This window comes from Sylvia atricapilla, chromosome 7 (genome assembly GCF_009819655.1).
Source record: "Sylvia atricapilla isolate bSylAtr1 chromosome 7, bSylAtr1.pri, whole genome shotgun sequence".
In the NCBI taxonomy this organism is placed as follows: domain Eukaryota; kingdom Metazoa; phylum Chordata; class Aves; order Passeriformes; family Sylviidae; genus Sylvia; species Sylvia atricapilla.
The window spans coordinates 31,839,028-31,866,606 of record NC_089146.1 but is presented as its reverse complement, the minus strand read 5'-3'; the positions used below and the strand labels follow the sequence as shown (position 1 = coordinate 31,866,606).

The following is a 27,579-nucleotide window of genomic DNA, read 5'->3' as shown; positions in this document are numbered from 1 at the left end:
GCTCTGGGGCTCAGCTGACCCTCGGTTTTCTGACCTCATAGAGCCCTGCCCCAAACATTTCCTGCTGCCCTATCCAGTTCTCTGCTGGGCCACATCTTTCAAAGCCAGTGTGTGTGCTCCATCAGCCCAGCCTGCCTCATCTGACAGCTCCCAGATCTGCAGCAGGGAATCCCTGCTGCTTTGGCTGTGGTTGCCTGGCTGCTCCTTTGATGCCAGAGCCAAAACTGAAGCAATCCCTCCCTCTGCTGCTGCCTTGCAGAGCAGACACAAGTGTGTGTGCAGCCAGAGAGCAAACAGGATCAGGGCTGGGCTCAGCAGATGCCGGGGATGCACCAGACACCGGGCTGCTGGCAGGGGCAGGGCACAGCCAGGGTGGAGCAGCTGGGACACAAAGCTGCTGGGTGTGCAGGCACAGCCCACAGCAGTTCCCTCACCTCACAGGTGCTGGATCTGAAGGTTAGGGGAGTTCAGTAAACCTTGCTTGTGCACATTGTCCTCCCTCCTCACCCTCAGCCAAGGCCCCAGAAGGGGAACTCTGGGCACCTGCTTTAAATGCTCCAGTTTGACAGTCCATAGGGTGACTAGTGCAGAGTGTGTCTGGCCCCATCTCTTCACACAAACACTCACTGAAGACCCCACTGTCGTGGTCAAGGCACACAACCTCTGAACCAGACCAATCCTTTATTCCAGTATCTCTGTTCCCATTTCAAGCCTGTACAGCTTTCTCAGCTCTTCCTGCCTCCACAGACTCATCAAAATAAGGTCTCAGTCTTTATTTTTACTTCTTATTTTTGGTCTATCTGACATGTTAATTAGGCAGAGTGCTAAGCACATGCAGCTAAAAATTGTGCTTGAACATCCTGGGAGCTGTGAAACACCAGCAGCTTTTGACAATTAGTCAAAGCAATGAACAAAATTACAATATTCTGTGGATTTCTGAGAAGCACAAGGGAGGGCTTGGCCCTTGGGGGGGGCCAGAGGTAAGAGACAGGTTTAAGCCACAGGTGCTATCTCTTGGTTGTCTCTTTTTCTCCCTTAGACTGAGCTCCATTTCCTCCTCATTGACAAAACCTCCCAAATATAGCTAACTTGGGTAGAAGAATCAAAAGCAGCAGTGATACTTCTACAGGTTTTGTCATCAATACAGCAGCAAAAAGCTTTAAGTGTTTATTGGCAGGAAAGTGGGAATAGCTGTGCTGTGTAAACTGCCCTTCTGACCTGGAGCTCTGTTACTCTTTAGGACTGTCTTTAAGAGCACACACCTTCAGGAATAAAAGTACAGACACATGTCCAGTGCCCTTGAAAGAAATCCTGGCAATTAAATGACAAATCAGGGATAAAGGTTATTCCTATCTCTCTTCTGCAGCAGCCAGAACAAAAGGCAGAGCTGGCTACTGCAACAGATCTCACTTGGGCAGAAGTCCAAGCAAACACACAATTTCTAGAAACCAGATTCCCATGTAAATCTCTGCAGTTTATTATTCCAACTCAACATCTTCTGCTGCTCTCAGCTGGCAGTAACGCTCAGGGACTAAAAGTCCTTTAAGTAAGTTGGTTCCAAACCATTTAAATCGTTATTGATTGAAACTAAATACTTGAAAAATCTGCCCAGAGGCTGCAATTCTGCCCAGAGACTGCAATTCTACCAAGAAGTACCTCTGTATTTGAGTGATCCTTCGTGATCCAAAGCTTTTATGTGTGTACACAGCTAAGGAAGTCACACACAGAGTGAAAAATTGCTTTGCCTTTCTGCTTTCATACAATGCCAAGGTCTGCATAGCTACTAATTCTACTTGGACAGCAGTAACACTAAGGAGCTTTAAAATGGAGATGGTTTTTCCTTTCCAACATAATCCAAGAGTCATCCACAACAAAAGTTTCCTACCTGTCTTTCAATAAAGGCGTTCATCCTCTGAAGCATTCCCTCACAGGTAAATTCATAGGGCAAGTAAGGGTCAATCTGTGGAGACAGTGTGGTAAGGTTGGAGGGGTTTCTGTTTCAATCAACTTCGTGGTGTACCCTGTGGCAGCAGCTTCTGTTCCAAATACTCCATTACAGCTCAAGTAGCAACAAAAAGTACTAACAAACTCATTAACAAATAATAATTTTGCAAAACCGTCAGCAGTTTTAGCTGATTTTTCTCCTTTTTCAAGGCAATAAGTATTGCTCCGTGACTATCTTTATGGAAACCCAGGGTACACTGCAAAGTGGCAGATGTAAAGCTAGTCTGAGACCCTCTGGGATTCCAGAGCTCCTGTTTTATCTAAGTTTCAGTTCTGAAGTTGAAGTGACAAAACAGAATGTGATACCTTTGAAAATTCCTTCATACTCTTCCCCCCTTGGAGTGCCCTCATTACCATTCCACACTGTAAGTGCACAAGCACTTCTGGGGGAATCTCAAGGCTACAAACTCAGAGTTGAGCAGTGCAGAGTCTGAAATGCTCTGAGAATCAACAAAGAAACCTCCTCAGTGAATGCACAGAAAATTGCTGTTGATTGCTGTATAATTCACATGTGAAATTCTCATTTCTATACATATTCACCCACTCATTTTTTTCAAGTAACAACCTGACATATCCAGTACTAAAACACGAGAATTTCGATACCATAGATATGTAATAATAATTTTTTCTTCAATACCCTATCAAAATGCAGCACTCATTACACTAATATTAGGAAGCACTGTATGTGCAGTACACACTGCACTCTCAAGTGCTGATAGCAGATTGAAGACACATTTCTCACCTTTTGATTCAAAATTGATTTCACGGCCTTCTCAACCTCAGAAAGATCATTGATGTCCACAGTCCACACGTGGGGCTTCCCAATATAAACTTCAGCATAGGGATGCTGAGATGTCAACTGAAAGGAGAAATTATATTGGTAAAAATTAACGTGTAAAGATATCCTTGCCTCTCACTCTCTTAACCAGACTTTTTGGATGAAAAAATCAGGCTTTTTGCTCACCACTTTGTCATAAAACAGGATCAATGAATACCCAAGAAGGCAACTAAGAAAAGCTGTATCAGAGTTGCTTTCAGAGCTAGCAGGGTAGCTCAACAGGTATTTTTTGTGACCAGTCACCCAGGAGTGAGAACACGCACATGAACACACAAAAGGGAGCAAAAGCTACAGAAGAGAGAAGCAGTTTACACCAGCCTCAGAAGAAAACTGCTTGTTCAATAACTACCAAAACCCCCAGAGGATAGGTTGTTTATAGGCAGTGTTTATACAGCTGCCTCCTTATGCTGTCGTTATGATACAGACATTGCAGAAGATGTGAAGCAGGAAGCAGTGTCTGTTGGGAAGAGCCCTCTCCTGCACCAGGAGATACACTGTACTTGATCTTTTCCTCAAGTGAATGCAAGAAACAGTTGCATTCACCATCAAAAATACTAAAACAAAACAAAACAAAACAAACAAACAAAAAACCAAACACAAAAAACACAAAACAAACAAACAAACAAAACCAAAAAACAAACCAACCAACCAACCAAACAAACACAAACAAAAAACCCCCCCACATTTTAAAAATAGCCATTGCATTTTGCTCGTGGAGAACAGTAACTTGCAAAGGTTACTTTACAAAACCACTAAACACAGACTTTATTTTCAAATTCTTGTATGGATAATCATGTCACAGAACTAAACAAGCTCTTTTTGTTCTTCTTTAGCACTTGAAGAATGGAGAGAAGCATTTAAGGGCTTCCTTAATCCCAAAGAACCAGCACGTGGATTACTGGCAATCAGATCTAAATGCAGTTGTGAGGCCCAGTCAGAGAAAAGGTTTCTCTCAGGACAGGGCACGTGAAGGCAGCAATATTCCTGATGCACTTTGGACTAGGAGCAGTCACTAGGGATGATTTTTCTGTACAAACCAGGCACACAGCATTTCCGTTAGTGCCAACATTTGCCATCAGGATTTACCATGGCATTCCAAGCTCTGAAATTCCTATGAAGCACTTAGATTGGTTCAGATTATTTACTGAGCCTGACCAGTTATGGTGCCTGGGAACAGAACAACTGGAAATGAGACAAAAACTGAGGGACTCCCAGAAGAAAAGCTTTGAAAACTGCTGAGCCCAAGGAGAAAGTTTTAACAGGCTTTTATTCCCTTACTGCTGTCTCCTCTGTTAGCAACACAGACTGAGGGAAGGGGCAAACTTCATCTTGCACACGACATGAATTTAGTGGACAGCAAGAAAGGCAATTCCAGCTGTGGATCATAAAATTATAAGGAATTTATGTTCCTGATTGAAAACAGGAAACTGTCTTTTGCTTATCAACCAGCCAGTGCTGCTCAGGACACAATTTATATGGGCCAAGAGTAACCTGAACTGGGAAGTGTGGCTGTGCAAGGTTCTCATCTTCTGCATGTTACCTGAGAGCTTTCCCTTGATGTAAATACAGAAATAAGATATGTACATACACCTATGAGCAAGCCATGGCCACAGACATGAGTGCTTATGTCAGAAATGCTTCAGTGACTATTAAATGTTTACAAGTATAGGCTGAATTTTACCTACATTGAATAAAAGAAATATTCCAAAGTCAGTGCCAGGATGAGAGGTTGGATTACTTAGCTTCAGTCTTCTCTCACTAGAGAGAACACACTGACTGTTTTGAAAGCTTGGAGTTTGGTTTTCCTGTTTTCCTGGAGCCAGTTCTCCAAAAGTCTTCAGCATTTAACCCCAAACACGGTGGGTGACCATTAATACCTTAACTCAACACTGCCTCAAACAGGTCTTTTCTGAAGAAAATAAAAAAAAAATCCCAAAACACACATAACCACCCACAAATCCCCTTTTCATAATTTACTTAAACACCTATTTACTTCCTGCACAGTACACTGCAACATCTGTTTCTTCAACAAAATAAAAACCACTTTCAACTGATGTATCAAACTGACAGGATCTGTTCCTGGGCAGAACATCAGGTTCCCAAGTGAAACTTCAGTTTATGATGTCTCAACAAGAAGTAGCAGAATGTACCTCTAAGCAAATCTGGAGATAAAGCTTGTTAAAGTGTGCTAACAACACCATTTTATTTCTCTTATAAAAACAAGGACTGATCCTGCCATCAATGACTAAAGAAAAAGGCAGCTGCACATCTCTGGCAATGAACCTTGAACATCAATGCAATTTCTACTACACTCTGTTACTAAAATGAAACCCACATGCATCTTCAATAAAAAAACAATTATCAAGATTGATAAAGCTTACCTCTCGAAGTGTAGGTTTGCCTTTGAAAAAATCTGTGTTTTTGCTGCTTTTTGGTGGGTTAAATCTTAAATTTAGGAAAGCACATCCATTGGCAATAGCCTCCAAGGGAGCCGGCCCTTCATATGGAAATCCAAGACCAACAAACAGCTGAAAAATACAAAACAAGGGATATTTAAATTTTTTGTTATTCACAAAAAAGCTAACAGCTAGCTTGAAAGAAACAAAACCCCCATTCTGAATGTACCAGCCTGAAGAAAATGCAACGCTAAGAAGAAAATGGGAGAAATTCAACAGCTCACCACCTCCCACCCAAGCAGTAAGGCAATGTCCTGTAAAACACATTTGACAATCATCATCTGTAATGAGCTGAGCTGTTTTTTTCATTGAGCTGAGGCAACAACAGACCCTTTTAGGGTTTTTTTTTTTTGGGCAGAGGAAAAATTGGTGGTTTGATTGGTGTTGAAGTGGAGCTGCTGAGGCTTTCCTCCAGGTACAGGTTGTAAGGCAGCCATCTCCAGGAACAGCTGCAGCAGTGTTTTCCTGACTCCCAAAGCAGCCAAGCCGCTGGCTTTGCCACCAGGAACGTGCTCCTGGCACGCTAATTAAGCCTCCTAATTAAAACGGTAGGTGGCAGCAAACAGCAGCTCACGACTCTGGACCGAGGCAGCAAGAGCCCGCAGGGGCTTCAGAGGGTTCAAAGCCTCCAAGGGAGACCAGAGCAAAATAATCCATCCCAAAGCTTCTCCTCCACCAGCTGAGATTCCAGGTGCTCTAGAAAAGGCACTGCTCTGCTCCAGTGAAAACTGGATTAAATGCATTCATTTAATCCATTAATCAATGTGCATTAAATGGGTTTTTTTTTATGTTGTCTGAAAAAATCTTGATCCTTTTCCTGGCCAAACATAATGAAACCTCCTGAATTAAATATAGGATTCTTCATTTTGAATGTTGGTGTATAATGGAAGAACTACAAGCTCTGAGATGGAGCAGCAACTTCTCAGTACTGCTGCATAACAATGTGTATAAACATATATATATGTATGTATTTACTGCTTTTATCAGGAAAATAAAGCACTGTGAGAATCATGCAATCAGGACACATATGCAAAGAGGTCAAGGTATACTATTCTGCATTAAATCTTCTGCAACACAGAAATGAATCCCAGGAACAGAACATTCACAGCTGGAGGCTCTTCCTAGGAGCTGATCCCAACATTGATGCATAAACCTGGAGTCAGGCCTGTCGTGCACAGGCACTGCAGCATCAATCCTCCCCAACCCACGGCAACAACAGCATAAATTCAGAGCTGGCTCGTTTTAGAAATGCAAGTTAACACTTCTCAGCATAGCTGAGGACATTCAATTTTCACTGCATGGAGCTGAATATTGTAATTTCAGTCCTCAATATTCAGGTTAAAGAAGTTGCCTACTTGCAAGAAGTTTCTCAACTCTTTCACAGATTTAAATCTGAAAAAAACTCTCCAGTGGCTGGTAACAGAAGATCCAGAAGCTATTTCTACTAAAGACAAATTATGTAAATTCTGGGTTTACATATGACATAATCATACCACCTTTCAGTCAGAGAAATGCATACTCCATATAATCTCAAATGAGGCTCAATTTACAAAAAAGGTAATCTCTTGAAAACAATGAATTAAGGACATGAAACCATTTCATGCAGTCTGCACATAAAATATTATTTATTTAAATTACTCCTTAGTTCAGGCAGAAAACCAGCTGAGAACCAGCAATTAAATCTATCTGAAGTATCAATTCTCCTATGATCCTGTGTTTGTCTGTTATGCAGGGAATGCTGGGTTGTTTGCTTAGTTTTGCACCTTTCTAATAAACTGCTGCTGTGCACTGCTGAGTTCTGTGTCTGACTGGTCCATTTATTTGGGAGGAAGCTCCATGGGAAAAGAAACATGAGTTTATGTTTTGACAGCACAGAGCGCACTGCCATCACTTAATCTATAATAAATAGCTTACCACCTGTTTCCCATCCATTTTCCAACCTCACCTCTAAGCAGCACTGCTCCTTTGAAGGAGGAAAGAAGGATGTGTCTGATCCCTAGAACAGGGGGAGTGTTTGTGTGTGTGTGTGCTGCCTGGTGGTCTGAGGCTGCAGCCTGGCTCACAGCTGCCTGCAGCCCCCCAAATCCTTCTTTCAGCCCTTCTGTCACCCTCCAGCTCATCATCATCACACCAGCTGAAACTCCCAAACTCAATTCAGACCCTTCTCCAGAAAACTGCTCCTTATGAAGTGTCCTTGCCCATGGAAGGGGGTGGAACTAGATAATCTTTAAGGTCCCTTTCAGCCCAAACCAGTCTGTGAGTGTCTCTACGATTAAAGTTCCCTGTTTAGAGAGTCAGTATTTTTTTTGTCTGGTGTAAAGAGCAAAACAGAAATATCTTACATGCCTCAAGAAAGTCACATTCATTATGATTAAAAGAGCAAGTATTAGAGAACACAGGCCTTTTCTGTAACTCATGATGCTCTCATTTGCTAATCCTTTGAATTACAGGCAGCTTGTTATTTCCAGAAAGGCTAAAACAATCAGTCAAGGTACTTCCTAAGAGTACGCAGCAAATACTGCAAGTCACTTACTGAAAAAGGACTGTAAAAGAGGAAAAAGTAGAAATAACAGTCACTCATTTTCAGGTACCAGTGAAGCAAACATCCATCCTCAGTAGAGATGAGGCTGTGGGGAAGACAAGGCTCTGTCCCACAGAGTGGAATTTAGACCAGGCTGTGCTTCCCCTAATTTGTGATGTAGCTGAGGGTGCTGACTTATGGCTTTTAGGGCAATTTCTCATCAGATGTAGGTCTGTACCCCAGTGCACTCAGGGGAGGCACCTGCACCCGAGGGCTGAAGATCCATTTTGCAAACCTTCCAACGTGACTGTGTTGGTAACACCACAGTGGGTACACATGGCTAAAAACAGCAGTCCTGATCTCACTCTGTTACCTGCAGCAGAGCTGCTCTGCAGAGGAGAATGCTTTATGCTTTACTGCTTGATTAGTGCTCGGAAAAAAATAATATTCTGTTTGTGAGTGTTTTTCTCACCTTTCCAATGTTTCTGAAAGCAAGAGCCAGTATTTTTCCCAGAGAGCCTGAAGTGGGCACATGGCACAGCTGACTCTGCACGCTGACACCCCACGGAACGTGGTGGTTGCCAGAAGGAAGTTACACTGTAAAAGTCTATCTGAAAGAGATAACTGCCAAAAAATACAGAAGTGGAATGAGCATGGAAACAGCAGTGTGGGGTTGGGTTTTTAAAACCCATTCCTTTTCAGCAAGGTCTGCTGCCCCAGGGTGTCTGTGCCTGCACAGACCAGAGGAGGGGATTGTTTCTCCAACATTACTGGCACAACTGGAGTACAATTAAAACCCTTTATAGTTTGGTTTTCATAACAAAGGCTCCTCAGGAACCTTTTCCACCTTTGTAATGAACTGAACCTCTGGTTTGGAATGTCAGATTTTTGAGTTGGCCACCCAGCACCATACCAGCCAAGACACTGCTCTTCTTGTTGTAATGTAAGCAGTCCTCTCACAGTGCAGGAGCTAAGTGGAGACATCTCTGGCACAGAAAGTGACTCACAAGCCCTCCCATGAAAAGCAGTATGGATGGTGGTTTCTCCTTTTTTTTTTTTGACGGGGTTTACAGCACCACATCAAACTGCTATGAAAATAAGTAAGTAAACAGTCTTCCTAAATTACAGCCAGAAGTATGAAATAAGGAGTGAATGCTTTACTTCACTGACTGTAATTATGATTAGCTGAATAGTGAAGAAAAAAATTTCATATTCCAGAGACTAAATGCTGTAGTTCCACACACAGGAGTGTTTATCATCTCCTCTTTCTAACATTACTGCACTTTATTTAATTTATTCTGTCAAGTTGGTAGGTTTTATCACCACCTTAATATGCCTCCTTACTGAACTTACATATTCTCTTCTGAACTCCAGAAAGAGGACTACAGCGAAGGTTAACTATGTTGCCATATGCTTCTCACCAGTACAAAATACCTTCTGCAAAAGTCAATCCTTTTGTGATTCAAACAACTTGAGAATAGAATCACTAGGTAAATATCTTTTCAGCTGATTCTGTGAAGTGTGTGGAAGTAAACATATATTTCTTCATAAAATATGAAAACAAATTTGTTTGCCTGTGACTGTCTAAGCAGGGTTTTGCTCCTACTTTTATTAATTCCCACACAGAAATCACAAAACCCACTTAAGTAAAAGAATTCGAACTCTCTGAGAAATTCACAATGACTTGAAGGAAAAAGTTGCATCTGAAACTTTCTCAAAAGGAGAAATACTTCTCAAGAATTCAACACTGGTTCCTCCAAGAGAGGCTGGTCCAACTCCTCCAGCTGCCCACTTGGCAAGGAGCCCTGGGAGCTGGCAGGAAGGCAGCCAGCTCGCCTACCCCATTCTCCTCCGACGTGATGAATGGCTTTACATCTCCTCATTAGGGCCTGGAGACATGGCTCGTTTTTGTCATGCTCCACACAGCTGAACCAGCCAGCATGAATCTCAAACAGCCCCTCCTGCCTGCACAGCTCACTCCCTCCAAAATGTGCTGCTTTATAGCACACACACGGAACGAAATGGCAGCTGCACACTGCCTGGAATAACTGTGTCCTACCAGCTACCGCAGGGACCAAAGACATTTTGGGAATGCAAAGCTCTGATTAAGAATCACAGGACTGAGCCCATCACCTACTGGTGTTTTGCTGTCTAAGGACAAAGTGAAGCAGTGCAGCATAAGCTGACACTCCTGACTAGGCTGAACCATGTGATTTGTTAAATTGTTATTTATCTCTCCCTTTCAGAAAACCAGAACATTTGTCAGCTGACCTAACAAAAACCTGCAAACACAATGTTGAAATCACAACCAATGACAGACAATTCTTGCCCGTGGTCTCCACACACCGGAAGGCTTCTGGAAGTTTAAGGACAAAGGTTTCTGTCTGCCCAGGATGCTCCAGATGAGCACTGTAACCACAGATGTTCCCAGCCTGGAATTATGGCCCTGATTATTCCCACACTTGCAGCACACAGATAGTCTGGTGACAAAACCCCATAACTAAATTCATTAGGGGACTCTGGCCATGTTGCCTAGTGAATAAAGTGATTATGATTAAAAAGTGTCCTTGAACATCACTGCATGCATGTGCACACACACACACACAGGGGGCTCCCAGGGGCACAAAGCTCCTATTCAAGCCAGCTTGATTTTTGTGAGAAACCTTCACTTATTTTAGCAATTCAATCCATGATCCATCTGATATAAACACGACTGACCCACACAGGCAGCAGATGGCCACTGGTGACAGGTGAGCAGTGCTCTGTACTAAGCTGCATTCAAGTATTGTCTCTTAACCTGGAACTGTGAATATGCAGGCAGCAGGAAGAGTTGGAGCAAGTGTGTCTGTTGATCAACACTGACAGGTAACCATATGCTGAGGCAGAACAGCCAGAGCACCTATGAGATACTAAGCAGCAGCCAGCAAAAAACAACAACAAAAAAATTTAAAACCCTCACCCACCCCCAATCCCCTTCCAACTGCAATGTCCAGACAAATGAGATGGGAGATCTCATTTCCCACTTTCAATCCCAGGATGCTGCTCTTTTACTTCTTCTGTTCAATTAGCTATGTTGAAACCGTATTAGACAGGAATAATAAGCTAAATGCATGATGCAATAAGCCATATTTAATTTCATTCTGTTGCAAAATCAGAAATACATTTCACTCTCATTTCCCTAACAATACTTATGTATTAGGAGAAGCTTATCATCAGGGCAAAGTTTTGTTAGCCTGGCTGTATCCCAAAGAAATAATTCCCTTAAAAGGAAAACAGCTTTTGTCATTTGCAAACCTGCTAACAAAAGTTCAGGAAAGCCATACAGAAATACTGCCTGAAGACGTTATTTTTAAACCCCTGACTTCCTGATAGAGGGTTCTGAAATACATCAAAGATTTTTTCATTGAAATACATTAATGATTTTCTTCTACTAAGAAATGCAGCAAATTCTGAAAAAGATTTCCCCCAATGTTATGAAGGAAAAATCAACCATAACCAATGCACAACAGAATGAAAATCATTAAAATCTAAAATGCTCTAGGACTCTGACAACAGTACAGCACCGATCCAGGTTTCTCACCACGTACTTTTTGTGAAAAATAAGCAATTTACCATCCCAGGAGCCCTTCCAATCCCAACGGAGTCTCTTCTATTGGATGCTGCAATTACTGCTCAAAGTCTGAGTGGAAGCAGTCTGCTACCTCCCATGTCACAAAATCCATACAACTAAATTATCAACTTGAATTTGTCCTAAATTGAATGTATCTTTACATTGCATCCTAGAGCCCAGCAAATATAGCCAATAACAACTAGATGAGGTATCTAGTTAATACTGAAAAGCAAGTTTTTAATGTGATACATGCAAGATGGCTGATAAAAAATTAAAGAAAGGGCTTAATTAAATATAACTATTATTATGAACTGACATCTGTATAGGGGCTTCAGTAATTCTGTAGGAAGTCCATTTGCTTATTTTACTGTTTCACTGAATAAAACACATGTTTTTTTAGGAGGTAGTCATTGTTCATGCCTGGGGTTATCACAAGGTCAATATTCTTCCCACATTATGATTAACACAGGGATTTCATACTCCACACAGGCGAAAGCTGTGTAATCTCAGATTATCTATGACGAAAGCAAATGTTGACTTTTTAATATGCAACATTATGTGTATCTGCAAGCATCAAGCGCATACACACAGTGGTTGCCTTTAAAAACTTGTAATTTACCAACAGCTGTCACACAGAGATGTCAAATTACCATCATTTTCCCAAGTACTTAAAAAAGGAGATCTCTGCAGTTGTGTGGGAAGCCTAAGAGGTGTTTGCTTTTTTATTTTCTTTTTTTTTTTAAAGAGATTTTTCTATGGAAGTGCACAGCAAGAAACTGTCAACAGTGGTGCACTTCCACGGATTTTGCTAATTTAGACACACAACCCCCCTCTTTCATAAACTTGAAGTTAAACATCCTATTCAAATGAAATCCACTGAAGTGTTTTAATGCTGCAAAGTGCCACAAAGTTTATGGAAAGGGCAGAGAATCCCGACAAAACCATGGGGAGAAAAGTTTATTTCAATGTACATCCTGTCCCTCATCTTGAGTTCCCTTGACTCTGGAGCCACAGGCAAAGCACATCACAAAAAGCCACGCTCTTGTGCTCACTCTCTGTGCACAGCTGAGGCAGAGGAAGGACATGAATGGCAAATGAAGTGCAGCTTTGCTTTTGTCCCTGAGAGAGCAGGGTTGCTCTGGGTTAAAGTCACTGGGAGGGCAGAGCATGCATGTGGCTGTGCAGCTTTCGGATGTTACCTAACTTTGACCTCAGGGATGTAAAACAGAGCACATCCTCAGCTGATAATCTCCCTGAGCTGAATATCACATTCGAGAAAATGAAAAATGCATTTATCCCTGTTTCTCAGGCTGGTTGTTAAATGGGGCTGTAGGTTGTCATCTCAATTTTCTAATATGAGCTGTCAATCCACCAAACGCCGACAGGATGAAAAACATATTCTTGGCACACAGAACACTACTTAAGCTCCTTTACACATGGTAATTTTTTTTCCAGTGCTTTTAAATTAGGAGCCTATTCATAGGAGGTGAAATGCATACACTTCAGACACCCTCCCTTTGGAGGTATTTTTTGCCACCACTCCTGCTCCACAAACTTACTTTGGTTTCCCTCAGTAGAAACTGCAAATCCCTCCCGCTGAGAATTCCATGGTTCTTTACATAGCCAGGAATGTACATGGTGCTTGTGCCATGAACAGTGCCATGGACCTCCATGTAGGTGTGGATGACATCCAGGTAAGCCTTCTTATCCTGTAAGGGCAAGGAAAAAAATATTTTCAGTCGTTACGGATTTGGAGAAGCAATATTTAATCAGAGCTGGTTTTTTATCTCCCATGTCACAAAAGCTAGGGAAAGAAGAAGTTCACTCATTCCTATTTGATTTCTATAATGTTTGATCTTTCATTACATTACTAGTTTGGTTTTCTACTAAATTGGAAGAAAACTGTAGCTTTTTCACTCATAGCCGAGGTATAAAGAAGTCAATTCCAAGGCCCTCTTAATTTCTAATCGGACAAAAATCAGGATGCCATCAGACAGCTGTAATCTCAGCATGCCAAAACAATACTTAGCCTAAAAATACTAAAAAATCATTTTGAAATATCAAGTTTTCACTGCTTTGGTCAAAGGTGCGAAATAATTATCTTCTATGTGAAGGAAGAGGTGAAAGCCACCTTAGCAAGATGCAGTCTTGCCAACTGAATAACAGAACACATTCCTTTATCTAAATACCCAATGTCTGAGCTCCATGAGAGATCTACAAATGCTCCACCTACTTGAAGATGTAAAGGCATTTTGGAAAAGACCCAGAGAAGAGCAATGGCTTTTATGTTGCATTAAAAAAAATAAAGGAAAAGATAGCACACCATCCTAGTTTGCACACAAGAATTACTTTACTTTCAGTGCCATATGTTTTTTTGAGTTTTAAAGACTACTGGCATTCCAAGGCAATTAGCTGAAGACTGTATTTACATGCAGGCTGCAACACAGATCAGAAGACTTTCCCTCAATATTTGCACATAGTCTTAGTAATAGCTCTAAAATCAGGCAACAAGTTGCTATACTTCTTGGCAGCAAGCAAGTTTTTACCAATTCTACTTTCACTCACTATTTTTGTCATGTAAATTCTGTGCACTGTTCCTCCACAGCCCCGTGTGAAAGCTGGCCAACAATTTTACCGAAGTTCACTCAAAGGACAAGTAGACTGGTGAAAATTCTGTCTTTTCCAACCCTGGAGAAGGAGGTGTCAGGGCTAGGTGGGATGAGTGCTACTTCTTACAGCTTCCTGGCTGAATTAATTGTTGCAGAGGGTTTTTAATGCCCATAACAGTGGTTTCTCCCTTCAGCCTGCTCTGCTGGTGACCTGCTTGTGCTGGGGAGGATGGGCTGACCCATCCCTGAATGTCCCTTCTGGCAGCTCTGCCAAGGCTGCACCAGCCAGACACTGTCCTGGGCTGAATATTACATAAAACAGCCAACAGAGAAAGACAAAGATGCCTTCCTGTTCCATGTGGCAGCTCTTCTTAATAATGAACACAAATTATTCAAAAAACTAAAAGCTTGTTCCATTTTTTTACTTCAAAGTTGAATTACTCTGTAAGAGAAGTTCCTCACATAACTGCTAAAATACCATAATTAGAAACTGTGAGAAACTTGTATGCTTTGTCAAGAGAAAATCCATTTATAACTTTTTCTTTGAAAATGAGCAAGAGAAATGTCAAAAGGAGTGGCCTGGTCTTGTTTCCAGAGGATACCTTAATCCTGCCTGCCTGGCTTTTAGTACATGCAGAACTTGGAGTGTTCAGGGTTTGGAATGGAAGGCAAGGAAGCAGCAGGTACTACTGACATGATCCACCAAATTTTAAGTTTGGTGGGTGAAAAATTTAAATATAAAAGCTACGACACCAAGGCACTTGCCTCAGATTTTACTGGCTCATGATACAAACCCTGCTGACACAAATGCACTCTAACTCAGGAAAAATCTGAGGAGCAAGCAATTAAAAAGAACAAAATCAAGATTACCTAATACTGCACTTCTTTTCAAGACTGCAATGACAATTTTACAAACCTTTTACAGAATATTTGCCTGCTTTAAAATGACATTAACCATGCACAGCCTTAAAAGGAAACTATTACTTAGGCATATGACTGACTCCTTTCACAATTGAGAGTCTAAAACCACAGATAAAACATTTATTATCCAAATAAACGGATAATTTATCCAACCAAAATCTCATTTATTTTCTTATTTACTTTGAGTCAAAAAAACCTTTCATCATCATCTATAAAGTACCATGAAAGTACTATTAGCACCTTGTACTTTACCTAAAGCTCACTAGCATTTGTCTCCTTTTTGCAACTGAGTGGTCCCAAATTTCTACATTCCTTGCAGAATTTTGGATCATAAAAATATGTATTCTAGGAAGTCACCTGAGAAAAATAATCAGGACACATAATCTAATTCTGGACATTAAAAAGAGTGAACTAGAAAATGAGAGAGTGCAAAAATGGCATTTACAAATAGAAAGGCTACATGTAAATAAAGCGAGAAATGTGCCTTGCAAACAAAATACTAACATTCCTTCAACTATTTATCTGCTTCCTGAGTTGCTCACTTGGGAGCAGATATAATTATTTTTTTATCTTAGACCACTTGAACTTTACTTTCTCCAAGATGGATTCAAAGAGACAAGACCACGAGCTGCTGGGGAGTAATGCAAACCTGACATTCTCTGCGGTTTGTGTCAGGCTTTGTTCACCCTGCTGTCCATACTGCAATCCTAGACTTAGAGGATGGAAGATAATCACATTTTAAAAAAGGCAAATTATTTCTCCTCAGCATCAAAATGGAAATGTAACAGTGAGTAACAGCCACACAAACCTTTTCTGAAACAATTTTTCAGCAGCTAAAATAAACATGCCATTCAGGAAAGTACTTTTTGTTGATCACTGACTGCAGAACTGTTATTACTGTTCATCAATCATTTCCACCTACTTCTAAAAGCATCATGATAAGGCCTTTCTCCTCAAAGAAATCAAGTGACAACTGTTTGATAAGTCTTTCCCTAGGACAACGTTGACAAGACACAGTATGAAGAGGTGAAATTTTAAGTTTGGTGGGTGAAAAATTTAAATATAAAAGCTACAAAAACCCGTGGTGGAAACATGGCTCATCAAGAACTGAACTCTGCTTTTAGTTTTCTCAGTGTAGAAGCTGCTGGTAATTAACAACTCTGCTTCACCAACAGTTTGCCAGTCCAAGGTAATGACAGTATTTTGCAATTTTGGACCATTCAGGTGCCCTCACAGAACACCAAATATCCAGCACCGAATGAAATTAAGCACCACTACAGTCCAACTGCATTACACAAGAGCTTGATTCTGAATCCTCAGCTGTTTTATGGCTTGAAAGTTCAGACTGCAAAACATATTTAAAACAGCCCATCTATCCAGCCTCACTTCCTTGCACTGACAAATTCAGAATGGTTTTATAAAGCTTGACAAATGGAATTCAGAAAAGCAAGTACCAGGATACATCTTTGTGTATATCCTGAATGCACACTGTAAAGTCGAGAAGTCCTGTCATCTGAGTGCTTATCTGTGGAAGTGTCAAGTCAAAAGTAAGCCAAAATGCAGTGTACATGCAAGGTGTGACAATGGAGATTGTGACACAAACATAATCTCTGCTCGAGAACTGTCACGCTCTCAAAGGCTTCTCAAGACAAGCCTGAATAATGAAAATCCTGTCTAGCAGGGAGCTAGAAGAGTGCACAAAGGCTGGGGAATATTAAGAGAGTCAAATTCATACAGTGTTTTACAAGGGTAAATCATAAAGAGTAGATTAAGTCTCGTTGAAGTCAAATACGAAACTCAAACTGCCCTGAATTCATAAATGGATGTGGAGAAGATTCAGTGATTCATGACTAGTAAGTATGAATTCTACACTGAACAAGTAATCTGAAATTTAAATAAAGAGTTAACTATGTAACCACTTAAAGCCATCAAAATGATAATGACAATTCTTCCTGTCCAAGGAAATCCCCTCTCACCAAACTGGTGGAATTTCCTAAAGAAGCCAATCAGCTTCTAGGAATTCTTTAAAGTTCTTAAAGGAATTCAATCTCCCAGGGAGAGCTTGGGAATCACTCTTGTGAATGAATAATCATCATGGGAAAGAGAACAGAGAAGTGACAAAAGTACCCTGTCATTATTCACAGAAACAAAAGTCAAACTAACTTCAAAATGTTGCATAAAAACATCTTAATATCGAACATCTGGGGTTTTAAAGCTTTTGAAAAAGTCCCCCCTCAGCAATTTAAGGGACACAGAGACTAGAAAAGAGACCATCTGATAAATTCAATTGTCACCAAACCCCAGGAAATAAACTTCAACCAATTAGTCAGGTTAGAAAGCTGACATTACCTTATTAGCAGCCCTGGATGCACGGGAAATTCTCCCAAAGCATGCATCCTCAGTAACTTAACAGACCAGGTCATACTCCTGAAATTAATACACATCCATCACATTTTCTGAATACATCACATGTGCTAATTATTGCCATGGACTTGTTTGGATTTGCTTCTGGCTCTTTTGAGGAATGTTTTCTCCTTGAAAGTATCTGAAATATGTCGTCAAGTCATAATGTACTCCTCTTATCCTTCTTTTCTCTAACACACAATCCTCGTTCTCAAAACTAAGATATCAGCCAGTACATATTAATCACTAATACAAGTAAATAAGGAGGCAGTAGCTGGCACAAGACTTATTAGTCTCAGACACAGGGAGTTAACACAAGGCCACAATAATCTCTGGCATTTGTACTAAGCACTGTATGGCACAAAACTAAATATTAACCATGAATATGGGGATCATATACTCTGTGCTTCAGCTAAAAGAATTTTCCAATGTTTTCCCCCACTGCTGCATAGACTTCTTCTCACAGAAATAAAACATGCTTGGTAACTTAACTGAAGTGACAGAAATGTTGAAAAGAAGTCCTCACTTCAAGGGTGGAAAGAAAGCCCTGAGCTAACCAGTGTCACTCCAGAATGAAGACTTTGCATTATAACAACACATGATTATGGCTCATGAAAAAAAAAAAAATCAGTCCCTTGTTCAGCAGCAGTCAGTCCACTCACCAGTCAAGTAAGTGACAGGAATTTTTTGAAAGAAATTCAGAATAAAGAGAATATTATTGAGCTATTCTGTAAAAAACATTTTCTCTGTCCTCACACAGTGCTGCACTTCTGGTCCATTTTCTTGAAAAGAAGCTGAAAAGATCGGACAGTGTTCTGAGAAGGGTAAGAAGGATCCAAGACACAGAACAGTTTCCACTGTTACACCCAGAAACCTGCAAAAACTTCTTTAACAATTCTTCAGTTTGAAAAAGATAACTTATCAAAATATAAGGGAGGTTTACAAACCCAAAGTTGGCATAAAGAACGTGGACAGTGACTGACAATTTGAAATGTCCTATGCAAAAAAAATCCAAACAAAGCTCATAGGGGACAGGTTTAGAAAAATGCCCAAGTTAATAATTTCTCCTGCAATAGGCCATAGATTGAGGGATTCCATGACAGAGAAAGTTCCAGAGGCAAAAAAAAAAAAACCAAAAAAAAACCCAACAAACTTTGTATAGGTTCACAATCAAACAAACACTTTGAAATCACCTGGTACTGAGATCTCAGAAATGTGTGAGCAGACAGTTTATCAACAGAGAAACAGATTCAGGAAATACACCAAATTAGAAAAGCTGGAAAGAGAATTTGCAAGGGAGGTATTATATAACTTTGCCATGCTCTTGCTCTTCCTGAATGTCCATTTATGGCTTCTTTTTTAGGTCCCATATATCTCTGAATAAAACACACATTGGCACATATATAAATTTTGCACAAAGAAAGAATAAAACATCTCAGTGAGGGGTTAGGATTTCTGGCAGAGTTGAAGAACCTTATCCAGTTGCTTTTCCTCAGCTTTTTCACCCATGAAGGTTTAGGGTTTTTTAAACACTGAGGTTTTCCCAAGACTGGACAATTTCATTGTCATGTAATGCACACCAACACCTAAGCACCAATTTCCTGTCCTTTGAATGGAAATTTCCAGAACCAAGGAGACACCCTTGTTCACTGTAAGTGCTGAAGAAGAAAAGTGAAGGGGCACAGATGAAAATAGGATGTGGGACCACAGGAAGAAAAGGTTGGGTTGGTTTTCTGGTATCCAAGTAGCAGTAGATAATTGTGTTAATCAGTACTTTGGACCTCAATTCATTTTGCAGCTGAAGAGTTCTGCAAAGTGAGAACCTGATCACTGACCTGACAGGTAAATGAATCATGAAAAACATAGTTTTCTTTCTTTCTTTCTTCATAATGAATAAATTTCTAATTTTCTCAATATATGTTAAAGAATATGCCTTTAAAAGTGTTATTTACTGCACTCATTTGTTTTGACTGGCTTGTTTCTGATTCGTACTGCTTTCAGAAGGAAATGGGAATTTCAGAGATGCTGCTGAGCTGAAGTGTCTGGCTCATTCTAGTTTTGTCTCTGTGGCACAAGGCAGGACAGTGCCCCTGGTGCCAGGCTCTAGGGTAACTTTTGATGGATTGAGAAGCGCCCAGGGCTGCTGCACATTCAGAGCAACACAACATAGAATGACCACAGGACAAGTCTGTGAGTGCACTGACCACGTGGGAGAAAAGGTGAGGAGGAACTTCTGTCCCTTTATTTATTTTCCTTTTAGTTTAAAAGTTGAAATGAAATATTTATTCAAAGTACAATGCTAAACAAGAAGCACAAAAACCCAACCAGAAGGAAGGGACTTTCCTCCCGCCTCATGCAAGAGGGCATATGATGGGGAAATTACACTTCATTACACATTCCCTGGAGCTATAGAGGGAAGACATTAATGTGAACAGCCTCAGTGATGTGCTTTCCCATTGAGAACGAGCTAAAGGTAACCATTTCCAGTGCAGCTCTTCAGAAGTTGCTGTGCAGGCAGTACATATTTAAGGCGAATGCCCAGCTTTTCAAGTGGCATTAGCAAGAAACTCACACGTTATTTTGCCTCTAACTATACAAATATTTTCAAGACAGCTCCAATACACTATAATAAAATATGAAAGCAGTCATCATATACTTATGTTATGCATTGATGCCTATTTTCTGATACAAGCAACCTTCTGACTTCTCTCACAGCAACCCACAAAAAAAATAATATAAAAAAATATGAGTACTGCAAAATTAATCTTGACTTTTCCTTCTAGGATTAAGGGTCAAATTAGCAGGAGAGTTTAATAGTAAGTTACAGGAAGAAGAACAAGGAAAATATTTAGGAACAGGAGCTAAGGCAACATGAAAGGCTTCAACATTCTCTTTTAATTGAAATGTTCTGTAATTAAAGCAAATTTTGATAATGGAGAGCATTATGGGTTTCACACACATTTTATTAAGTCTTTTTTTCCCCCTCTACTTTGGCATAGACAGGACTCTCTTTACCCCTTAGGGCCAAAAATCCCAGACAAACCTTTAATCCAAACCAACACTTTTCCAAAACATGGCAAATGTTGCCCTTCACAGCTTACCTCTAAAGATAACCTTCAGAAAAGTGGCAAAATTCTTCAGAGAAAATCTCTGTTCTTTAGGAGAACAGAGAAACCATACACAGTGTACACATCCCTCTGCCATTACATTTAGCGATGACAACTTCAAATGACAATTACTCTTTTTCACAAAAAATGCCTCAGGATTTGTAATCCTCAACCCACTTAAGACTGATTTAGTTCCTAGAGAGAAATAAAGTACATTTATCTTATACCCTCTGCACCATACATACTCCCTGACCTCAAAAGGTGTACCCACTGTGATATGGGATGGCTGTCACTGGGCTCAGGCACAGGTAAGAACCCATGTCCATGGCTATATAAAGAAATATATTTATATATAATATAAATATAAAACTATATGTATTTATCTAGTCCCAGGGATAAAAGGTCCTGGGCACACTTCAGTCCCACTTCAGCCTGCTTGGTTTAAAATGAAAGAATCGATTTGCCACTGCTCTTCCCCAAAAGGACCAAAGTCTGGGGACAGGAAGGCTCTCCCCTCCCCACTGTGCTGCTCTAGTGACTGATCACCCCCAGCAGTGACACATGTACTCTGTGCAGATTACACCTCTCATTAATTGGCCACGTTCAGCAGAAAGAACAGGAGGAGGATAAATAGATTAGTCTGGTTCCATACAAGCCGTGGTGGCAGATGAAAAGAGCACTGAGCAGGGAAAATGAAAGAAACGTGAAATAAGCAAATTACACAGACACAAGATTAGTTCAGGCTTTCTCTTGATCACAAGAATTGGATTTTATCACTCCAGATAAGAAATCCCACACTGTAAGTGATTCAAAGTCTATCTGCAGTGATTTGCACTTTATATATGAGTGCATATGGGCATGACTGCAGTTAAAATCTGCAAGTTACAGTTTTAATCTGCTCGATGTTACCAGCACACAGTGCACATTTTAATATGGTCAGATACCATATCAAACATCTTGGAAAAAAACAAGACAAGCAATACTGATAAAACACAGCAGTGACTTGAAAAGCAGCACTTTACAAAAGGTTTTGGCTGAGAGTTCCTAATGGTGGAAAGGGGACCTGTCTAAAAACAAGACAGTATTTCCTTTTGGATTTGATGCTGCTATGGCCCACGTGCCCTCTGCAAACATTCACATTTCAAGAGGAATGTGAATACTCTGAGAAAGTTCAGAGAAAACAGACAAGTGAAAACTCTTAAGGATTAGAAAGCACAAAGCTCTCAGGGGATCAGCATATACAGGCTTTTCAGGACAGGACTATGGGTTACTCTGACCTCAACCTATATATTTCTACATGGCAACAGAACAGAAACATTATCAGTCCAGCTGAGAAAGTTTATAACTGCTAATAAGACTGGAAACAACCATATGGAAATCTGTACCAGAAATAATGCAAAGTCTTAAGAGAGAAGGCAATTATTGCAGGACTTCCCCAGGGGAAACAGTGGGCTTTCCATTGTGTGCTATTTAAAAATCAAGACTGGATATTCTTTTCCAAAAAGCCACGTTTTTGTCTTAATCAGCCCATGAATATCCTGTGTGTCATACAGAATCTGAGACTAATCACAAATCTCCCCTCTGGGCATATAAACTATGCACACAGACTGAATAAACCAAGAAGGATATATATATATGTCAGTGAAAAACACCCCCGTGACTAAGGAGCTGTCTTGTTCCTTAAATCCAGCTACTATTCAACACATCCTTCTGCTGATGTGCACTGCAGATCAGGTCAGGGAGTTTAGGTATTGCATGCTGCTGTTCTTGAGAGGCTGATGATGAGATCAGTCACTAGTAAAAGTACAAGTAGAGACACAAGTGTAAGTACAAGAGCCTAAGCTTGAGAAGACTTGAAGAAAGGATTCCAGCTCTGCTCCAGCACCCTGCAGACAGGAGAGGCAGCACATAGGGGCACACTAAGTCCTTCTCTACCACGAGCCAAACAGAATAAATAAATACTTTCATGTATTTACTATATATTTTCTCAGTGCAGTAGCCAAGAAGCATCCAGCTCCACCTGTTCTGCTACTGCTGCAAACATTCTACTGTTTCTATTGAGTTTTAGTTTTGGTTTGTCTCACAGATGGACCATTTATTTGTAGCTGTCATCTTTAGAGAATCCATTCTGTATCATCTCAGTCACCAGAATGAATGCTGCTTCTGTGATTTGAAAGACCAATATTCTCATGCCAGTAAAGAGAAAAGGAATGACAATGTGAGACCAGGTGGTCTCACACTGTTACATTGTTTGGCCCTATGTATGGCACTGATAATTCCTTTTTCAGCTGACAAGAGGCTTAAAAGTAAGGTCTTTTTAGGCAGGAGGGAAGGCACATGGAAGATATGGGCATACAGAGTATTTGGGCACACAGAGCCAGAGGTAACTTGGAAGAAATCCAGTTACTATTTAGTAATCTCTGAAAACTGCATGAGAGACACATTCCCAGGTGTGTCAGCCTGGAAGAAGGAGCCAGAGCAAAGGACAGTGGGTGGAAAAAAAGAGACCACTATAACTTAATAACACAATATAATTTAGTGAAAATATGACAAAACCTTCATGTTGTTATTATTCTGCTGCTCTCTTCTGCAGATGAGAGAAAATACACTAATGGCAATATTAAAGAAACAACATTCTGATATTATTACAAGAAGATAAAATGAGAGTGCACACCTTTAGAGCCTTTTGTGAAACAGAACTTTCATCTCAAAATGCAGCACATTTTTCGTTGTACATATAGAAATAGAAGTAATTCAATGACAGCTTTACTCATGATTGATGAAAGCTCACACCTTAAATTTTCCATTATATTTACCAGCCTTCTACATTTTCTAAAATTATCGTGCCATTAAGACTATGTTTTTTATTCTATCAGAAAAGCGTACAGAAATAGCAAAGGACCCACATCAATCCAGACAGAAGTTTCTCTGACAGAAAGACTCCAAAATGTTCAGTTTAATTATTCAAATACATTTGTTTCCAGAAAAAGAACTTAATGGGTTTAGACAGATGGGACACTTTCAAATTTCAAATTGTGCTTTATTATATTGATCAACATAAATTTGCTCAAGCATCCGAGTATAAAAATACTCACCTTCCAGAAATTATCTACTTTGCCATAAACGAGAGATTGATTCTGCCTTTTGATGTCATTTATGTGTTTAATGTCACTGGAATTCAGATGCTGCTCTACCACAAATCCAAGGAAGCTGTTATCTGGGGTGTGAGCTGTAAGAAACAGAGCAGATTCAGCACCTTTGAAAGTACTGGTTAATGCCACATTACAGTGAATGTTGTCAGAAAAGAAGCTATAAGGAACACATTATGGAACTGATCACCTCTTTATTAGTACTGGAAGACACATTTGCTTGCTTTATTATCCAAAATAGTTTTTAATAATTTTAAATCCTGCTCCATATGCCTACAGGAGTAAGCAGCTATTTTCTGTCTTGTTTCTGATAATAAAAACTCTGCAGCTGGACTGAGTCCAATGGTAATGATCTTTTTTGTCTGTGTGCTAAGCTCTATTTTATTATCAGAGATAAAAGAAACCCAGCTTGACAAATCTCAGAGATGCAATACCAACAGTTTGAAACCCCTCTGGATTTATGCTCATTAGCAAAGCTGGGTGTTGCTCAATGACATAAATAAATTTTAGCAAATTTCCTGGGTTCACCTCCCGTACTGGAATTACCAACACCAAGCACCCAACTCACTGTGTATTACATACCCATGCTAATTACTGCCCTACCAAGTCACACTATGCAAATCAGAATACAAATTGCATTGCCTAAATCTCCCAGACAGAGTGATCATAAAATATTTAGAGGTGGCAAGTGAAGTTGGCAAAACTGTTTTCAATCCAATCCAGGCAAAAAAAGTGTGTGCAAAGGATATGCAATTTACTCCTAGCTTTTTGTATTGTTTTTAGCCCCTGCTGGTCTATTTTCCAGCAGTGACATCCAGCAGTGCTGGTCACTATTCTCCCTCCTGTAAAGACACAGATATTTAGGCTCATTAAAGTAAGATGTTTTGTTGTTTGGCATTGGGTTTTTTTGTAGACTGAGTGTTTAATTCCAGTGACAGACTCCAACACTCAATGCTTCAGGTAAAAATCCATCCCTACTTTGTAAAACCTACTCCAACACATGGGGTTTTTTGCCTCTAAAAAGTGCCAGAGCCTCACAAGTGCACACAGAAAAAGGCTGCAATAAACAGCAGGATCTCCTCTCTAGGCCTCCTGTTACATTCTGGCACGCAAGCTGATAATTAATCACATTTTGAAAAGCTTAAGAACCCAAAACAAAACAAAAAAACCCCTAAATCCAAAGACAACGCCCCAGGCAATTTTGATACATTCAATGCTAAACCTTTAGTACAGTTATTAAAAAAAATTCTACTGCAATCATGAGGTTTTGCATTTTTGCTCCTGAAAATCATCCAAGTGGATAATGCAGGAGAACAGAGAAACCATACACAGTGCACACATCTCTCTGCCATTACATTTAGTCTTTCAAATGACAATTACTCTTTTTCACAAAAAAAATGCCTCAGCAACAGCCAGGCACTCACTTAGACCCAAGGACTTTTTAGAATTTCACACAGAAAACAGCACATTTCAAATATGTCTGAAAAGGGGCATTTTTCCATCCTTTCATATTTTTGGATGAAGAGACTGCATTCAAAGGAGAGGCAAGGCAGTACACACTCAAAAGAAAAATAAACCTTTGTTAAAGTTAGCACTTAGAACTGGTGGAATTCAGTGCCTCAAACACCACAGACAGGAAGCAGCACTCAGATGAATTTTTAAGCGAGACCATGAACTTTTAGAAGTACCAGTGCTGTGATTTTGCATGAAGGTATTTGAATTAAAAACATGGAAAACATAAAAAAGGGGAAAAGCTCTCACGCTTCTGGAAAACTCAGAGAACAGTCAAGGACTTGGTAAAATGCCACAGGTTTGAATATGGCTTGCTTGTTGCTCAGGATAATTTTCTGCCCTTATAATCAGAGTTCTCAAAACATAATAGAGTCTGGGGAATCTTGGGAAGCTGTCCAGGGTTCCAATCTGCTATAAAATCTTTACTGATGCATAATATGCACTTTTAATCACAAGCCCATAAAGATGGTGCTGTCTCTGCAGCAGAGAACAAAACAACAAACATAAACTTTAAATATCACAAAACACGTGGACTCTTCTCCACCTAGTACAGGGAAAAAAAAAAAAAAAAAAAAAGGAAAACCCTGGAATAATCCACAGCACTGGAATTACTCAGAATTAGTTTACCTACAATCTATTTACCACTTTTCCTGCAGAAGAAGACCCACAGTCGTTTCTAGCAGTAAAAAACTGGAAATGGTTATTTATTAAAATTCCGATACAGTCCTACTCTTTGGAGAATTCCTTATGAAGCAATTTTCTCTGCACAAGAGCCTGTAGCAGTGGCAGTCTGTACTTCCACAACAGAGATCTCTAGAGAGAAGATTTACTTTCTTGTGCACCTAATGGAGTGGGAGTGAGTGGTGCACACACAGAGCACACAGCTGTACCACCAGTGCTCATCCAGCTATTCTCACTGAGTGCTGCACCCCCCTTGCTGCTATCTTCAACAGGACTCACATCTGACTTTCCCAACAGCTGGACAGCTCAAACAAAGCTTGACTGAGGCCCTTTTCTATTTAGGACACAAACCAATAAATATTAGCAAATGTGGATACAGAACAAGCTCTGCTTACTAATACCCAGACACAAACTCTGCAACCACTTCCAAGTCACATTTCACCACCACATGTTTTGTTACTTGCTTCCCAACAGCTGTGAATGCAGCCTTTTATCTCTTGAACAACCTTCACTTATATTTCTCTGGAAAAACTTGCACAGCAAATGTTGACAGACAAAATATGCCTCTCTCAAGAATTTCACAGGGCAACTGAAATCAAAAGAGTGTCAGCCCGACAGCAGCATGTATAATTCTGCTGTGAAGAGCAGGAAAGGTTGAAAGATTGATGATGAAAGCTGATGAGAGAGAACAGAGCCCTGATCTTAATGTCAGGCAGGAGCCAGCATTAAACTCTGGAGGTGGGCAGGTCACCACGAAATGTTTCCTTACAGATTTGGGCTGAGCAGCCTCTGCACACAGCCAAAGGCACTGCCCTGAGCCTCCCTGGCCTCCAGCAGTGACCCTGCACCTTGCAGAGATCACACCCCTGAATTACAGAGATCACACCCCTGAATTACAGAGATCACACACCTGAATTACTGCTACAGCAGGCAAGAGAGGGATCCCTTGATTCTGGAACCTACTGCCATAAAGTCAAAGACTAGATGTAGACCAGGTCACGCTAATCATTTAATCTGACTCAATTTATAGAGAATTTATACCTTTTTTGTGTGTGTCTGTTCTGTTTCTTTTTTAGGTTTGGCTGGGGACGCTTCAAAATATATTTATTGATGCTTGAAAGATCTAAAGCAGTGCTGAAATCTACTGCTTTTTATACAATAGCTTTGTACACTGCTGGCAAATAAATTTTAGTCACAATAAATACTCACAATATGAAAACAAGCTAGGTAAAAATTTTTATAAAGCCATAAAAAAGTAGAGACAAAAAGTTTTGCTGAGTGGTCATTTTTTAATCCTGAACACAAAGAAACAGTGAAGGGATGGTGCTGCTGAGCTGGTGAGGAACAAAAGCAGAAATACAACACTAAAGCTAACAATTTCTAACTTCTGCTCAATACATGAAATGCAGGAGTGCAGTTTATAAAAATGTAAGGTAGCAAGCTCCTCAAAGATCTATTGCTTCATAGTAATATTAGTGAAAGCAAAACTAACAAAAACAAACTCCCTGATACTTGAGGGAAAAGGCCAAGCACCACTTTCCACAGGTACCCAGAGCATAAAGTTCCCTGCCACTATTTATATTAGCTCAGTATTTTTATTTTCTCATTGCTGGGTGGAAGCACAACAGAGTTTTTGCACAGTCTACAGACATTGACACAAATCTTCCCATTTAGCAGTCACATTTTATTAAACTGTGAATTTGTCTTGCATGATAAAAAAAAAAAAATCTCAGTGACAGCTTTCCTTTTTAAAGCTCTAAATTATTTA

At 40.2% G+C, this 27,579-nt stretch overlaps 1 protein-coding gene across 1 annotated transcript in view; it reads right to left on the bottom strand.

The window, feature by feature from the left end:
• MGAT5 (alpha-1,6-mannosylglycoprotein 6-beta-N-acetylglucosaminyltransferase) overlaps window positions 1-27,579 on the bottom strand; it is a 114,740-nt gene that overhangs the window by 8,991 nt on the left and 78,170 nt on the right. Inside the window, exons 12-16 of the mRNA XM_066323144.1 lie at window positions 23,565-23,698; window positions 12,989-13,138; window positions 5,224-5,370; window positions 2,747-2,863; window positions 1,886-1,960 (exon numbers count right to left, since the gene is read on the bottom strand). Coding sequence (XP_066179241.1) covers window positions 1,886-1,960; window positions 2,747-2,863; window positions 5,224-5,370; window positions 12,989-13,138; window positions 23,565-23,698 — 623 coding nt within the window. The remainder of the gene's footprint in view (window positions 1-1,885; window positions 1,961-2,746; window positions 2,864-5,223; window positions 5,371-12,988; window positions 13,139-23,564; window positions 23,699-27,579) is intronic.